Here is a 15,331-nt window from a genome sequence, read left to right on the forward strand (position 1 = left end):
AAAGTAATATCAAAATGTATATGAGGATATATACTAGGACACGTTGTAGTGCTTTCAGAAGTCACATGACACCAACTAGAACCTACGTCTATAACATATTTCTAATGATATTCTAATAAGATATGAGTTTAGATGATTCATTCATGCTCCGTAGTTTGCATTTAATAATTTATCACACCAGATTCTTAATTATGAACCAATACAAGTGTTTATGAATATTATGAATGAAGTGTGTAAATAAAATTCATAGTGAATAAACTTATGTAAGTATGTAAGTATGTAAAGTATCTAATTGGGCTTTACTGAGCAAACAACAAGACCTTAATTAACACTTAATATGTGTCCTTTAAAAATAAAGTGCAGAGACAATTCATGAGAATGACTACAGTTCCTAAAAATCAATCTTTTAATAATCTTTTGAATATAGCATTCAATGAAAAAATGTACTTCCTCTGCTTCGCTAATTTCTATTTTCATTTTAACAGGAAGTTTTTCATTTTGGTTTACCGTATGAATTATTATGAATGTGATTCTTTTTCATTCTTTTGAACTTCTTACAGTTTATTCATGTATGCTTCATTTTATTCTGTATTTCTAAAACATTTAGAATTCTTTTATTTTGAAAAAATATTTATATGTTTTACACTTGATTTATTTTAGTTGACCTATTATTTTATTATTGCGTATGGTATTTTTTTGGCATTTAAAAAATGTATTATTTTAATTCATTTTAATTTTAAACATTAAAATTATTTTACTAGTTAGCAGATGTACAAAAAAATTTTCTATAAACAAACAAAAATATCATTATTGCAGTTGATTATGTTTAATTAATCAAGGTAAATAGAAAAATGAATGTACAGCCCTGATATAAAGGTTTCTCTAGTATAAAAGAAAAAAAAACGATCAGATATAGAGAAAAAAAACAGACAGATAGTGAGTACGGTGTTTGTGCATATTTTTGGCACATAAGGATTTCTGAGTGTTAAGGAATGGCATGTGTGTTGTGTGTGTGTGTGTGTGTGTGATTCTCTCTCTCTCTCTCAGGCTGCTCAATAATTCACTGCTTGGCTCTGTGTTGGACCCTGCAGGAGGCGCAGCAGCTGATAGTGTGGCACAGACAAAGCTGTCAAAGCAGAGAAGAATCAGGTGGGTTTAACATCCCCCTCCTCTCCATACCCTAATGACAGAGCTCTCCCCATTCGAGCAGCTCAGCAGGGAAGCGCAGCAAATCTCAGCTTCCCGCCACTGCTGTTCTGATATTCACACAATCCCTCCCCAATCGCACAACATACACACAAAGAAAACCCCTGCATATACGTTCACACACACTTCATGCTCATAAACATTCCATCACGCCTCGCAAAAAATGTCTCCTCGTTTCACTTTCCAGCACACGCTCCAATCCCGTGAGGGATAAACATCAGTCCTTATTGTTCAAAGTGAGTCAAACGCACAGAGACGAGCGAGAGACACAGAGACAATGAGAGAAGAGAGACATGCTCTGATCTCCTGCTGTGTTGTTGAGACAGAACTGAGGATAGTCCTCTTATCCTCGATTCTTATCCTCTCTCTTATATTTCATTCATGTTTCATTTCATGCTTCATTCACTCCATCATTTATTTACTGTACACTATCGTAGTGGAGTGTTTTTCTATTTGGGTTGCCAGATTGCTTTTCAACAGTCTCGTTGAGTCTTACTGTTTATCATCCAATCGGTTTGGAAACAATTCATTGTGCTGATACTTTCAATCCATTCCGAGATCTTTTGTGGGAAACTGGGGAGGTTTTAAACCCTGATCGAAGGATTGAGATAATCTATCCAATCTGGCAACCCTGATTTCTACATAACCGCCTCCTCAGCATATGCGCTTCTGTGCCTAATTTTATTGGTTTTGACATTTAAAAAACCTGAAGTTGGACTGAATTCAGAAATCAATAATAGTAAATATCACAGGACATCATTAATCTGAGGGGACAGTAGTTTTTGCACCAGGAAGTTCATTTAAAAAATGTTTCATCCAGTCCGGGATACAGCACCGTTAATATCCATATCCGACAAAATCCACATCTACCTAGAGCAGGGAGTAGAAATGTTACAGGGTTAAAAAAACCCCAAAAAACTGTATTTTTATTTTTATTCTGGTTCTATTCCCAAAAATGTAAACAAACTAGTAGCCTAATTTAAGCCACCCCAATCCTGACCAGGCTGTTACTAAGGATGTTGCATCACACATTCATGTTAATTGTGGTATTTCTGTCATGCAACCAGCAAATCAGTGCTGTTGTTAAGTGTAGCTTTTTCCATCTGAGATCTGTCGAATACCTGGACACTGTGATTCACTCGCTAATCTCATCAAGGTCTTCTGATCAACTTCTTTGGAGAGTTCTTTGTTGTCACTACAAAACCCAAAGACGATTTCTGTTCTGATTTCTGTGCCTTTTCTGTTCCTAAACTCTGGAACAGTCTCCCTTCCCATGTGAGGTCAGCTTCATCAAAAGGTACTTTTAAATCTTCATTGAAAACGTATTTTTATTCTTTAGCTTTTGAATAAGTCTTTTAATAGGCTGAAACAGGTAAATACCTGATGCTGTATTTTCAAGGTATCGATTTATGAATCATTATTATTATTATTATTGTTACTATATATTTAAACAACTCTGTTAAGGCTTATTTGTTTGATTGATTTGTAAAGCACTCGGGGTCAACTTTTGCTGGTTTAAATGTGCTCTATAAATAAAGATCGACTTGACAAGCAAGCTTCATATCTGTCCTCTTGCTCTCACCCGCATGTTCGCTCATCTTTTTTGTTGGGGCGCCAGTCCAGTCTAGTCTCAACTACATACTCTGTAAACCATATCTGTATTTGGATCCATTTACAACACGTTATCTGTTCATTCCGAATAATGTATTTATGGTTATGCTGTATGGCCCGGTAAATGACTCTGTGATGATGGCATTCCAGCCATCAGGCTCCACAACTTCTAGCTCCACTCATACACTCTTAACACTTGGGCAAGAAGGGAACTCTAACTCAGTACCAGTATTTAGTTACAGTTTGAATCACTCATTTTCCTATCACTAAAATTCTCTTTCACTTCTCTTTTCTTTGTTTGGAAACGCTTTTTTCTAAAAACAGAATGAGTCCAGTAAAAAAAACAAAAACAACAACAACTGTAACACCATTTCCTCTTCCACACTACAACATCTGCTCAGCCGTTATCCATTACACAAGTCCAGTGCACTTTTTTGCTTTCGTGTTCCTTTGCCCATCCTCTATGAGAAAATAAAAATGTAAGCTTTGATACAATGTACTTAATTTGATTAAACGAGGATGGCTGTTTTATAGAGGTTTTTTTTTAATTATTGATAGGCTTTACTAGAAGAGAACCTCAAATAAGAATAAAATTGGACAGAAACACTACAGTTAATAAAAGCTAAACAGTTATAAATGATTCTTCACTGGTGTGTGTGTGCGTGTGTGGTGGGTGTGTGTGTGTGAAGAGAGAGAGACAGAGAGAGAGAGAGAGAGAGAGAGAGAGAGAGAGAGAGAGAGATACAACGAACAATTCAATCTTATCAGCAAGCAATTGTGTGACCATTAAAAACCATTTTAATTTTAAGTAGAAAAGATAACTCTAATAATGTATTTGTGCGATTTATTACATGAGGACAAACAAAATCTCTCTGGATGTCACTAGAATGCTTTTATTCCCCTCTAACCTCCTGGAGATAAGGGATACTTATAATGCCAGTGTCACCTATAGCAATAGCGCTATATAAACAAGTCGAAGTGACAAATCTAGAAACTGAACTCAGTACAAAAACTCGAAATATTTCCATTTCAATCCCTAGACCCTGCTTTTAATGTCATGCCAATGGCAAGCACGCCATTTCTAGAAACAGTCCCTTTACTGAGCGGTCTTATATTACTATCTATAAGAAATCAAACACTAGGGTTGTGCTGTTATAGGAAAATAATCAACGAAAATGTGTTCTGATATGAAATGGGGTTACGTTACTGTTAGCACCCAGAAAGATCATCATTTTCCAATAACATAACTTCCCAAAGTGTTTTATTCCTCTAATACCGCAGCAATTTACCAACAATGACAATTTTGATACCTCAAAGTATTTATTTGTTTAGATTTACTTTCAATTTCGTGGAACTTCCAAGAAACAATTTAGTTCCTGTTATCTGTAGATCAGCATCTCTTTTTATTCTTCTCTCTTGTAATTTATACTACCAAAAAAAAAGCAGCTTGTCATGTTATTATAGAAACCATAACACTCAAATTGTATGCGCTGAAGACTTTCCCATGGCGGAAAAACTTCGCTGTTACAAAGCACTGACACTAGAGACTCCTTCCATAAAGGTCAGACAGTTACATTTTACATCTACGGCATTTGGCAGACGCCCTCATCCAGAGCGACTTACACTCATCTCATTTATACGTCTGAGCAGTTGAGGGTTAAGGGCCTTGCTCAAGGGCCCAGCAGGGGCAGCGCTGGGATTTGAACTCACGAACTTCTGGGAAAACCTCCACTACCACTGATAAATAAATTATTAAATGAATATCTCCTCATAGAAAGCTTCACCATATCGATGTGGATGCGCTTTTCTTTGTTAAATAACAACAGTTTTTTTTTTTTTTAAATCAGTATGTTATTAGGTTTAGATTCTGTGGACATCACCAAGCATGGTGCATCATATAATATGAAGATATAATTAATTCGATATATGCAAAACGCCTATAGTACAAGCCACAGACGAAAAATAAACCAGTTTATTATCCGTTTCCAGCTAATTCAGTTGGAAAAAGGTACACATGGCAACCCTGGTTCTGTGCTTTTTTTTTTTTTTTTTTTGTTAAACTGGTTTTCCAACTAAACTTCTTCTCAGCTCCTAGCCAGTTCCAGAAAAAAATCTGAAGCCACGGTCATGCCTGCATCCTGTTTAATCGTCATATCAGTCCAAGACAAATGTCAACTCAAACAAGTCACATTCACTCAAATGAGCTGCTCCGACATCATACTAATCTGACTCCATTATCTCTTTTGCAGCACACACACACACACACACACCTTACACGCTCACACACTTGGACCGTCTGTCACCCTTTTCCCCTCACACACTGTCATCCTCGTCACACACTCTGCCATGAGTGGCACCCCCACCTGCGAACTTGTTGCCACCGGTGCCTCCGGGGAACGACTAAACGCCCGCAAACTCCTCTGCCACATGGTGCGAACTGCTGTGACACTACACTGCTGAGGATTGTCATTGAGGAGCGGGGAGAGGTGGGAACGCTCTCGCTCAAAAGACAACACCTCAAGTGTTTCATCTCAAGGGAGGAGCACACGTTTCTCTCAACCATGTTAGAGTGGAAAGGCGTGAAACACATCAGAGCAATGTAACCGTGATTATGTACCAAGTAACAAAAACTCCACAGAGAAATGAATTCGTTTAAATACCACATTTCTTTGCATTGACAGGTAAACGGCTTTCGAGGAAGCGAACATTTGCATAAACCACAAAAGCAACATCAAACATTTATCCTACAAAATGTATCATATATAATATTATAGATTCGTTTTTGTTTATTTCCATACAGATTATATTTCTCCTGTTGCTGTTATTTTAAAAATATGTTTAGAGGAAAAATAAATTTAAGGCCGGAAATATAAGTAACTGGGACACGCCTCTGTTTTTGGCAAACTCCGCCCCACGCATGCACATCTCACACACCCCCTTCTGTATAGCACTTAAGTCTGTAGTTTGACAGGAATATAGGATTAATATAAATAGAATATATAATAATATATAATAGAACTATAGGATTAATATAAATAATATATAATTGAATAATAATAAGAGAATACATTTATATAATAGATAGATAGATAGATAGATAGATAGACAGACAGATAGATATATAAACAGATAGACAGATAGATAGACAGACAGACAGACAGATAGATAGATAGAAAGATAGATTGATAGTATGCAAATATTTAGAATTTATTATTGTGAAATAAAATCTATGCGCGATGTAGCTATCATTAAATTATATAAAGTATATACTGTAATTAACATTAGTGGACTACACCGATCAGCCATAACATTAAAACCACCTGCCTAAAATTGTGTAGGTCCACCTTGTGCAACCAAAACAGCTCTAATCCGTTGAGGCACGGACTCCACAAGACCTCTGAAGGTGTGCTGTGGTATATGTCACCAAGACGTTAGCAGCGGATCCCTTTAATTCCTATAAGTTGCGAGGTGCACTTGTTTTTCCAGAACATCCCACAGATGTTCGATCGGATCGATTGTCGATCGAACTGACTGTTTACTTGCTGCCGAATATATCCCACCCCTTGACAGGTGCCAGTGTCACAAGATAATCAATGTTATTCACGTCAACTGTTAGTGGTTTTAATTTTGTGGCTGATTGGTGTATACCGGTACCAAAACGTGGTTGAATTCTCGAATCTGATTGGTCAGAAGTTGTGCATTATTTTTGTATAACCGCACAGTCAATGCTGTGACATTACGTTTACATTCACGTGCATGTTCTAATATGGTGTTGTTGCTGTAGTAACAGCTCATTCACATAATCGAAGACTAGTAATAATTGGATTTTTAAACAATTTTTTTTTGTTTAACAAAGAAAAATATTTAATTGTTTGTGTTTTGTTAGGAAATGTTTATTTATCGGGTGTCAGTGCTTTGTAACAGTCACAGTGCTCTGCTAAGTTGCCAAGTAAAGTCCCCACCCTGCGTGGATATTTCTGCATAACTACAAAGTCTGTCATGTGTTACTCTTTAATTATGTTCACGTTTGGACTGTTTAGCTAATGTTGAAGGTATGTTTCTTGGTAAATTAGGCGAGGACTTACCTGGCGCCCAGGTGCTTCTCTTCGAGCTCGTAAGGCTTGACAAACCACTTGCCGATGCGCACAAAGTCCTTGTCCATTAGGCACCTGGAAACAACACAGAGGCACGATATATTACTCCAAAGGGTGTTGTTTCAACCCCCATGAGGTGATGAGTTCCACACTGCTTTACTTATGAGTCACAGGGTGTGGGAAGTTTAAAGCCACTAGCGCCAGAAATTCTGCACGACTAATCTGTAGGTAGACAGCAATTTACAAGAAACCTTTCATAAATGTAATCTCCTCTGGGTTAGAAAGGAATGATGGGACGTGAATGTTTGTGTGTGTGTGTGTGTGTGTGTGTGTGTGTGTGTGTGTGTGTGTGTGTGTGCGTGTTGTTTACAACTTTACCGTTCCAGTAGGTTGTGAACAGCCTTGAAGAGGAGTGTCCTGCACTCATAGGAAAGCCCACATTCCCACAGTCCTTCTTCTACCACTGCAAACACAAACACATACGATACAATCACAAATGAGTAACTTTCATTTCACCAGTTCCATGGGTTGTGCATTCTGAGATGCTTTTCTGCTCACCACGGTTGTAAAGAGTGGCTATTTGCGTTACCGTAGCCCTTCCTGTCAACTCAAACCGGTCTCGCCATTCTCCTTTGATCTCTCTCATCGACAAGGTATTTCTGCTGCAGAACTGCCGCTCACTGGATGTTGTTTTTTGTTTTGTTTTGTTTTCCGCACCGTTCTGTGTTCTGTGTTCTGAAATACTCAAACCCGCCCTTCTGGCACCAACAACCTCTCGACCTGTATCTGAATGATTTGATGTATTGCGCTCCTGCCACATGATTGGCTGATTGGATAACTGCATGAATACACAGGTATACAGATGTTTCTAATACCATTGTACCATAAAAACACCCTCAGTGCTGCTTCAACATATATTATTCTATATAATAATAATAAGAAGAAGAAGAAGAAGAAGAATTCAATGGTGTTGTACATTGTGTGATGCAATACATGTCATCAGTAATGATGAGTACTGCTAGCTCCGCCTCCTAAGTACTAAAACCCACACAGATTAATCTTCAGTACAGGACTGGTGCTGATGGACAAAGCACTGTGTGTGTGTGTGTGTGTGTGTGTGTGTGTGTGTGTGTGTGTTTGCAGTGGAAAGATCCTTTTGTCCAGCCTGTACCTGGAGGCATTTTGCTGATTTTGTGTGTATGTGTGTTTGCTTAAAGGGTGTCGGTAGGCACATAAAACCTGACAATGATGCACACAAAACTATAAACACAAGCACCACCACACACCAGGGTCTGCATAAATATACAGAGATTAGCATATTTAGACAAATATCTCATTTAGGTGCATATGCATAAAAGCATATGCATGAACACACACACACACACACACACACACACACACAGAGCGGGTGGGCAGGAGGGGACAGGGAAGGGTTGCTACACGCGCACGTCTCTGAAGGTGGCTCAAGGGCTGTCATGTTCTTTTTGCTTTGTTGATATTTCCCTCCATTTTTTTCCCCTCTCCACGCCAGAGTGAATGAAATTTCCTTACTCGCCAGAATTCCCCTGTAACCATGGCAACACGGCCAGCGAGAACACACAGATCCTCAACGTTCGTTTTTCGACGCTGCCCCTCCCTCTTTCCTCCACTGCTTCCAGCACTCCTGCTGCCTCTGTCTTCATCTTTCCCTCACACACACACACACACAAACATGCGCATGCACACACTTCTCTTTCTCCCTCCACAGTAGATTTTCATCATGATCTCTCACAGATCCTCTCTGTCTCCCTTCTCTCTCTCTCTCTCTCTCTCTCTCTCGTTCCCTTTCGCATGCCCTTAATGCCAGCTCGTCATCTCACTCCATCCTGAACAGTCCTGAATTAACATTCAACACAACACATTACGTAAAAATCACAAACCTAGCAGCCTAATGGAGCTAAGCAGGCATATGGGACTAAACTTTGCTTAGCAAAACTGCTTAGCAACAGAATGCCTCACGCTCGTACGTATGATATAAATACACCGAGTCCTCACAGAAAAGCATCTCTGTCTTAGTCGTACGTCGAAATATTTTCTCAGCTGTGAATTACTTACAAACCACGAACTTCAATTTTATTCTCCTAAAGCTCTGTAATCAATCAATCAATTGCAAACAGAGTCGACTCCAGAATCACTGGAATTGTTCAAAAGAATGGACCAGAACAACTGTATAAAACAAACTCCTGTCAATCACAACAGCACTAAGCCAATCATGTTCCTCTGCGAGCTCATGTATGAGGAAGACGGCGGATAGCACTCTACGATTCTAGGGACTGTGGGAGTCCTGGGCAAATGAGGAAAAATGCAAGTGGTCTTTCCACCAATTTTTTTTTCTCTCTTTATTACCATTATGTTACCCAAACTCCTAGCTAGCTGCTTGCTAGCATGACATTGGGATAGCATGACATTACCTTATTGCTTTAGCATACAGTTCTTTCTTAGATTATCTCCACCAGTTCCCAGAGTCCTGCGTCCTCTTTTCCTCTTATTCTTGTTTTCGTTTACTTTCATGGCTTCTAGACAGGTTTGTTCTCTTCATTTCTAAAAGTGTAACAATTCAAAATATACTCGAGCTAATCCCACATTACTGAGATAAAATAGGGCTCCCTTCAGACGGGGTTTCCGGCATAGCATTGTACATTATCCTGCAGCCAGCAAAGGATTTGGTGGAGTTCTTCACTTTAAGAGGTTCATGGTTTTAGTCTCGGCCACCTCAAAACTCGGGGCCCCGAGCAGTCGCCTGGCTTGTAGTTACGCCTCCGAGTATGTTACGCTGACCTGTGATGCAACGGTTTGAAAAAGATGCGGCTTGGTTGGCCAGCTTCACGTGTTTCGGAGGAAAGACACATTAGCCATCATCCAACCCAGTTGGTAGCTGTTGTATGATATAGGAAAGATGGCTGGTGGGTGGGAATTGGCAGGTGACCCAAATTGGGGAGCAAAAGAACGAACATATCTGGCAAGAGTATTAACACAACAAGAAGAATTTTTTGAAAACAAATGCAGAGAACATGCAAACTCCATGCACACAGAGCGGAGGCAGGATTCCCTGCCTGGAAGTTTGAAAACGTGAAACTAGAACTTTAAAACTAAAAAAAAAAAATACACTATTCGAAGTCATCGCGAGCGCTGTTGATTTTCTATATACATTTTTGCTTTTTGTCACAAAGGACACCAATCATCAGTCTCTCGAGGATTTCGTTATTTTGTGATCGCAGAAATTAACGCGAAATCAAGTAAACTCCACAATATACGGACGAGCTTGTAATTTTTCAAAATTACCGCAGATTTGGTTCGATTCACAAGCGTCGAATGTGACTACAGTAGAGATACTCATGAGAGCACATCTCAAAAAAAAAATTGTCGTATGAGACTATCCAAACCTCAAATATTAATTATGAACTAATATACTAACTAAGCAAACAAGTAAGGAGGGAAGAAAGGAAGGAAGGAAGGAGGGAAGGAAGGAAGGAAGGGAGGAAGGAAGGAAGGAAGGATGGAAGGAAGGAGGGAAGGAAGGAAGGAAGGAAGGAAGGAAGGAGGGAAGGAAGGAAGGAAGGAGGGAAGGAAGGAAGGAAGGAGGGAAGGAAGGAAGGAAGAAAGGAGGGAAGGAAGGAAGGAAGAAAGAAAGGAGGGAAGGAAGGAAGGAGGGAAGGAAGGAAGGAAGGAAGGAAGGAGGAAAGGAAGGAAGAAAGGAGGGAAGAAAGGAGGGAAGGAAGGAGGGAAGGAAGGAAGGAAGGAAGGAAGGAGGGAAGGAAGGAAGGAAGGAGGGAAGGAAGGAAGGAAGAAAGGAGGGAAGGAAGGAAGGAAGGAAGAAAGGAGGGAAGGAAGGAAGGAGGGAAGGAAGGAAGGAAGAAAGAAAGGAGGGAAGGAAGGAAGGAGGGAAGGAAGGAAGGAAGGAAGGAAGGAAGGAGGAAAGGAAGGAAGAAAGGAGGGAAGAAAGGAGGGAAGGAAGGAAGGAAGGAGGGAAGGAAGGAAGGAAGGAGGAAAGGAAGGAAGGAAGGAAGGAAGGAGGGAAGGAGGAAAGGAAGGAAGGAAGGAAGGAGAAAAGGAAGGAAGGAAGGAGGGAGGGAAGGAGGAAAGGAAGGAAGGAAGGAAGGAGGAAAGGAAGGAAGGAAGGAGGGAGGGAAGGAAGGAAGGAAGGAAAGAAGGAAGGAAGGAAGGCAGTCAGTCATTTCTACTACAGAGTACAAACACTATAACTATACAGAGAACCGTATACAGAACAAAATTCATGACAGTGAAGTCTCTACTTCCAGGTCAGGGCGCTGTCGATCCAGATCTCACTAGCCAATGAGAGTAAATCGCAGTTAAGCCCCACTAACACAAGCGGTTTTAGCCAGAATGGCAAAAGTACACTTGTGGAGCGTGAATGAAAAGTTTCAAAGCGTAACCGAAAACTCTGGCAGCGCATTCATAAACCCTGATTAGCGAAAATGAAGCTTAGAAAACCGTTACCAACGAACACTGTTTATTTGAAGACCATGATACAGTGCAGTCTTCTCACATTCAGAGGGGTTTGCTTCTTTCTCGTTGTATATTTTTACGTTACGTTCAATACCTTTGACACAAATTTCATTTAATATAATGAACACCATTTTGTGTATGTGCTAATTCTATTCTATAAAAACAAAACGTGTTACCTCCGACCCTGGGACTCATTTAAGCAGCCATTTGATCATTTTATATACTTTTTTTTATTGTTTATTTTAGGAATTATAAGGGCTAAATGTCACCCCAATTGTGGACTCACCCACACAGTCAAATGATACACTGATTTTGGTTCCCTCTTTGCAGAAGTCGGGCAGTTTATCACCCTGATAGCATCTCGAGATCGTAGCATCGTATCGAACTGGACGGATACTCCTACACGACAGACGCCACTGCAGAATGAGGTTGCAACACAGTTTCACTTCTGTATTATTAAACTGCGGTGCTAGCACTGGCAAGTGTGCTGCGTATGTGCAAGCGTGCATGTGTATGTGTGAGTGTGAGTGTGTTTGTGTATGTCCTGAAGTTCACACAAAGCATGCCTAGTTGGTTGTACACTAATGTGTAGAAGTGATTTGTGTGCAAACTGTGTGCATTTCCGACTTCTCAGACATGTCACAGCCAATCCCTTTCCTCTACTAATATACACTTTTAAAAGAATGGCTCTGTTCCGTGGAATGGTTACGCCTATTCTTGCTTGAGGTTTGTGTATTTTGTGTGGGAGGGGAAAAAACCTGTGACAGATCACTATCTGTTAGAGTTCTGCGCTTGCAAAATTGGTAGACGCAGCTTGAGTTGGCGTTTGTGCAAAAGCACTATCTTTACCTTTCCGCTTTGACGAGCGTCTAACTGATTCTCACTTCCAAGCTCTTGGCGGTTGACTCGTGCGCTTCAAAAGAAGCGATAGAAAAAAAGAAATGAAGGAATACATTTTGAAAGTGTACACGGGTGCGAGAGCGAGAGTGTTCAGTGTTTTCCAGAATTTAAGAGTTGGATGGATATCCACTATCACTATCTGTCTGAGAATCAGCAGAAAATGCTGGATCAGATCTCGGGGGTGGGGGTGGGAGGGGTTGGGGGGGGGGGGGGTTCGGGAACTGTAAGGAAATTGATTGACAATTTGGAAATGTCAATCAGCCTACAATGCATGTCTTTGGACTGGAGAGGAAACCGGAGAACCCAGAGTAACCCCAGAAGCCCGGGAAGAACATGCAGGAATCAAACCCCCAAACCCTGTAGGTGCGAGGCAAACAGTAGTCAATGTTTCCAAATGGTTAAGTGTATCATAAATTAAAAAAAAATAGAAACGTCGTACTGTGACAGTTCTACCATCTGCATACTGTAATACGTCGTTCCTCGAACAGTTAACAATTTTTTGTCATCGACTACTCCTAACGCTTTAAAACGAGTAATCCCTGCAGGATTTCGCGATTTTGCGATCACAGGAATGAACGCAAAATCGAGGAAACTCCGCAATATTCGGAGAAGCTCGTGATTGTTCAAAATCACCACAGATTTGGGCCGAGACGCATCGTGTGACGTCATCACGACGCGCATTCAACCGAAACCCTCTTCGATTCACATGTCGAACAGGCGTACAGCTAAAAGGTCTCATTTACCAACAAACATCACTGTGAAAAAAAAATTCAAGATGACTGTATAAAAGCATGTATTTTGTACGTGTAATGTCAAGCTCTACAAGCTGGAGAAATTTGACACTCCTTCAGGCAATGTCAAAATGTTATTACATCATCAGATTCAGTTTTATTTGTTTCTACAAGTTCTTTTGTCTTTTATTTTATTTATTTAAGCACAATTATTTCTATATATGCTCACTACATAGGGTATAACAATGCAGCGTTGTAGACACAGTGTAATGTGCTACTGTACATGCCTGACAGGCTGGAATACTGCCTGGTATTTCTGTTATATGATAAAGTCTGCACTCAACATTGTCTTAATTTTCACTAAGATTAAAGTATTGGCACCCTCAGCTTTGGTTCTGGGTTGTCATTACAACAGGACAGTTCACGGCGCTTTATGCTTAGACGTTCTCAATAGTTCAATCCATGCCATGGATTCGCATTAAAAAAAAAACTTTTATAAGCTATAGGTCAGGCCATGTGTGTCCATTCCCTGCGTCCTTTTTTCATTCTCCCTCCAAAATACATATCATCTGTCATCTGGCTCCCGACACAAACATGTGCTGATGGAACTGGGTCGTAACGTGCTGTTCCTATCCTCTCCCTGAGCACTTCCTCACTCCGGCCACTAGCTGGAGCTTCGAGGTGGGGGGTGTGTCACCACACACAAAGCTGCTATTGACCGGAGAAGCCCCAGAGCCGACGCCAGCGTGCTTCCTGAAGCCTATTTAAGCAGTGGAGGTGGGGGCATGCTTGGTCCAAGGCACATGTGTTGCTGCTTTTTGAATTCTCTCTAACAGTCTGACACACTTCCCACCCCCCACACCCCTCAATATTTTTTCTTAAAACTCACAATCTTACAGGGCATAATTTTACTCACACCTCCTAAACTAAAATTAATGCTTTCATAGGTGTTTATCTGTGTATATGTTAAGAAGTAAAACATTCAAAAAATTCAAAGTAAAAATTCAAAGTATTCACAATATACAACAACCTAATTTCATATTTTCTAATATTTTCATATTGTGTTAAGATTCATATTTTTTAAACATTTTTTGAATATTTTCTTAATGTATTGTTATAGCCTAACCTTCTTAGAACCTGTTAAATACTTACTAAATAGTGTTTCTAATAGTGTTCTACACCAGAAGCTGAATTTAAAATTTTTAAATATTTTCCTTACAAATTTCCGATATTTGTATACTGGGTCTAAATGGGTTCTGAATTTTATGTCTTATTAAAACATTTTCAAAAAATTAAATGATTATACCTTATGAAAAATTCAGTTTGTAGACATACTGCTTGTAAAAATTCAACGACCTTTGGCCTCAGAGATGTGCTGTGAATGTCTAGAACTTAGTTTGTAAGACATAATAATAATAATTTTGGTAAAAAAAAAAAAAGAAGGTAGTGGCAAATTTATCATTCTAATTTTTAGCCAAATAAAACTCTTGTTTTTGGCACAAAGCAAAAAAAAAATGGCTGATCATTATCTGATTTTTGTTTTTGTTCTTGTTGTCTTGTTAAAGCAAAAATCAACAAATGATTTGTTCAAAAAGAATGATAAATCCGCGAATCCCCTATCACTAATCTAGACACCACTTGGCCATTTAGTCTTATGTTAAATAGCGACTGAGATTGAATGAACCAGACCAGACCTTGTTAGCACTTTACTACACATCCGAGCTTGACGTGCCTGCAGATTTATTAATGATCACGGAGCTCACGAGCTGATAAATGTCTAGATTCACAGCGCGAGAAAGAGAGAGTGAGTGAGTAAGTGAGAGAAAGAAAGAAAGAGGCCCCTCAAATGCTAATGGTGCAAGACCGCTATTAGAAGGATTAACAGGAGGATAATAGAGCAATTCTCACAAAAGGGAGGATGTGGACGCCTTCAGATTGGTGCTACTAACTGACATTTCTACTCAATTTCACTTGAAACAAATTTTATCAGTCAAAACAATCTGCGAGAAACTGAACATCAGCCGCTCGAACAGACTGATGACTTCACTATATCAGGGTAAATATTTTTGCACAATATTTTTACAGGACTGAGGAACTGAATATAATAACTACACAGCTCTAAGCTTCAGGTTCTCATGTATACACACAAGTGAAGCACATGCAACACTCCATACCAATGAATGATTCTTGTAATTAGTGCAATATTAAAGTCATATAGGACTTAGTACTGAGCTGTGAGGTACGCCTAGAGAAGAGGTATCAAACATGGCCAATGGACTGGGT

The 15,331-nt window shown here is 39.7% G+C and overlaps 1 protein-coding gene across 6 annotated transcripts in view; it reads right to left on the minus strand.

Annotated features, from left to right (window-relative positions):
• LOC128603781 (mediator of RNA polymerase II transcription subunit 13-like) overlaps positions 1-15,331 on the minus strand; it is a 104,955-nt gene that overhangs the window by 34,842 nt on the left and 54,782 nt on the right. For all 6 annotated transcript variants that reach the window (XM_053618464.1, XM_053618463.1, XM_053618460.1 and 3 more), the window contains exons 3-4: positions 7,290-7,374; positions 6,903-6,986 (exon numbers count right to left, since the gene is read on the minus strand). In XM_053618464.1, coding sequence (XP_053474439.1) covers positions 6,903-6,986; positions 7,290-7,374 — 169 coding nt within the window. The remainder of the gene's footprint in view (positions 1-6,902; positions 6,987-7,289; positions 7,375-15,331) is intronic.

This window comes from Ictalurus furcatus, chromosome 28 (assembly GCF_023375685.1).
Source record: "Ictalurus furcatus strain D&B chromosome 28, Billie_1.0, whole genome shotgun sequence".
In the NCBI taxonomy this organism is placed as follows: domain Eukaryota; kingdom Metazoa; phylum Chordata; class Actinopteri; order Siluriformes; family Ictaluridae; genus Ictalurus; species Ictalurus furcatus.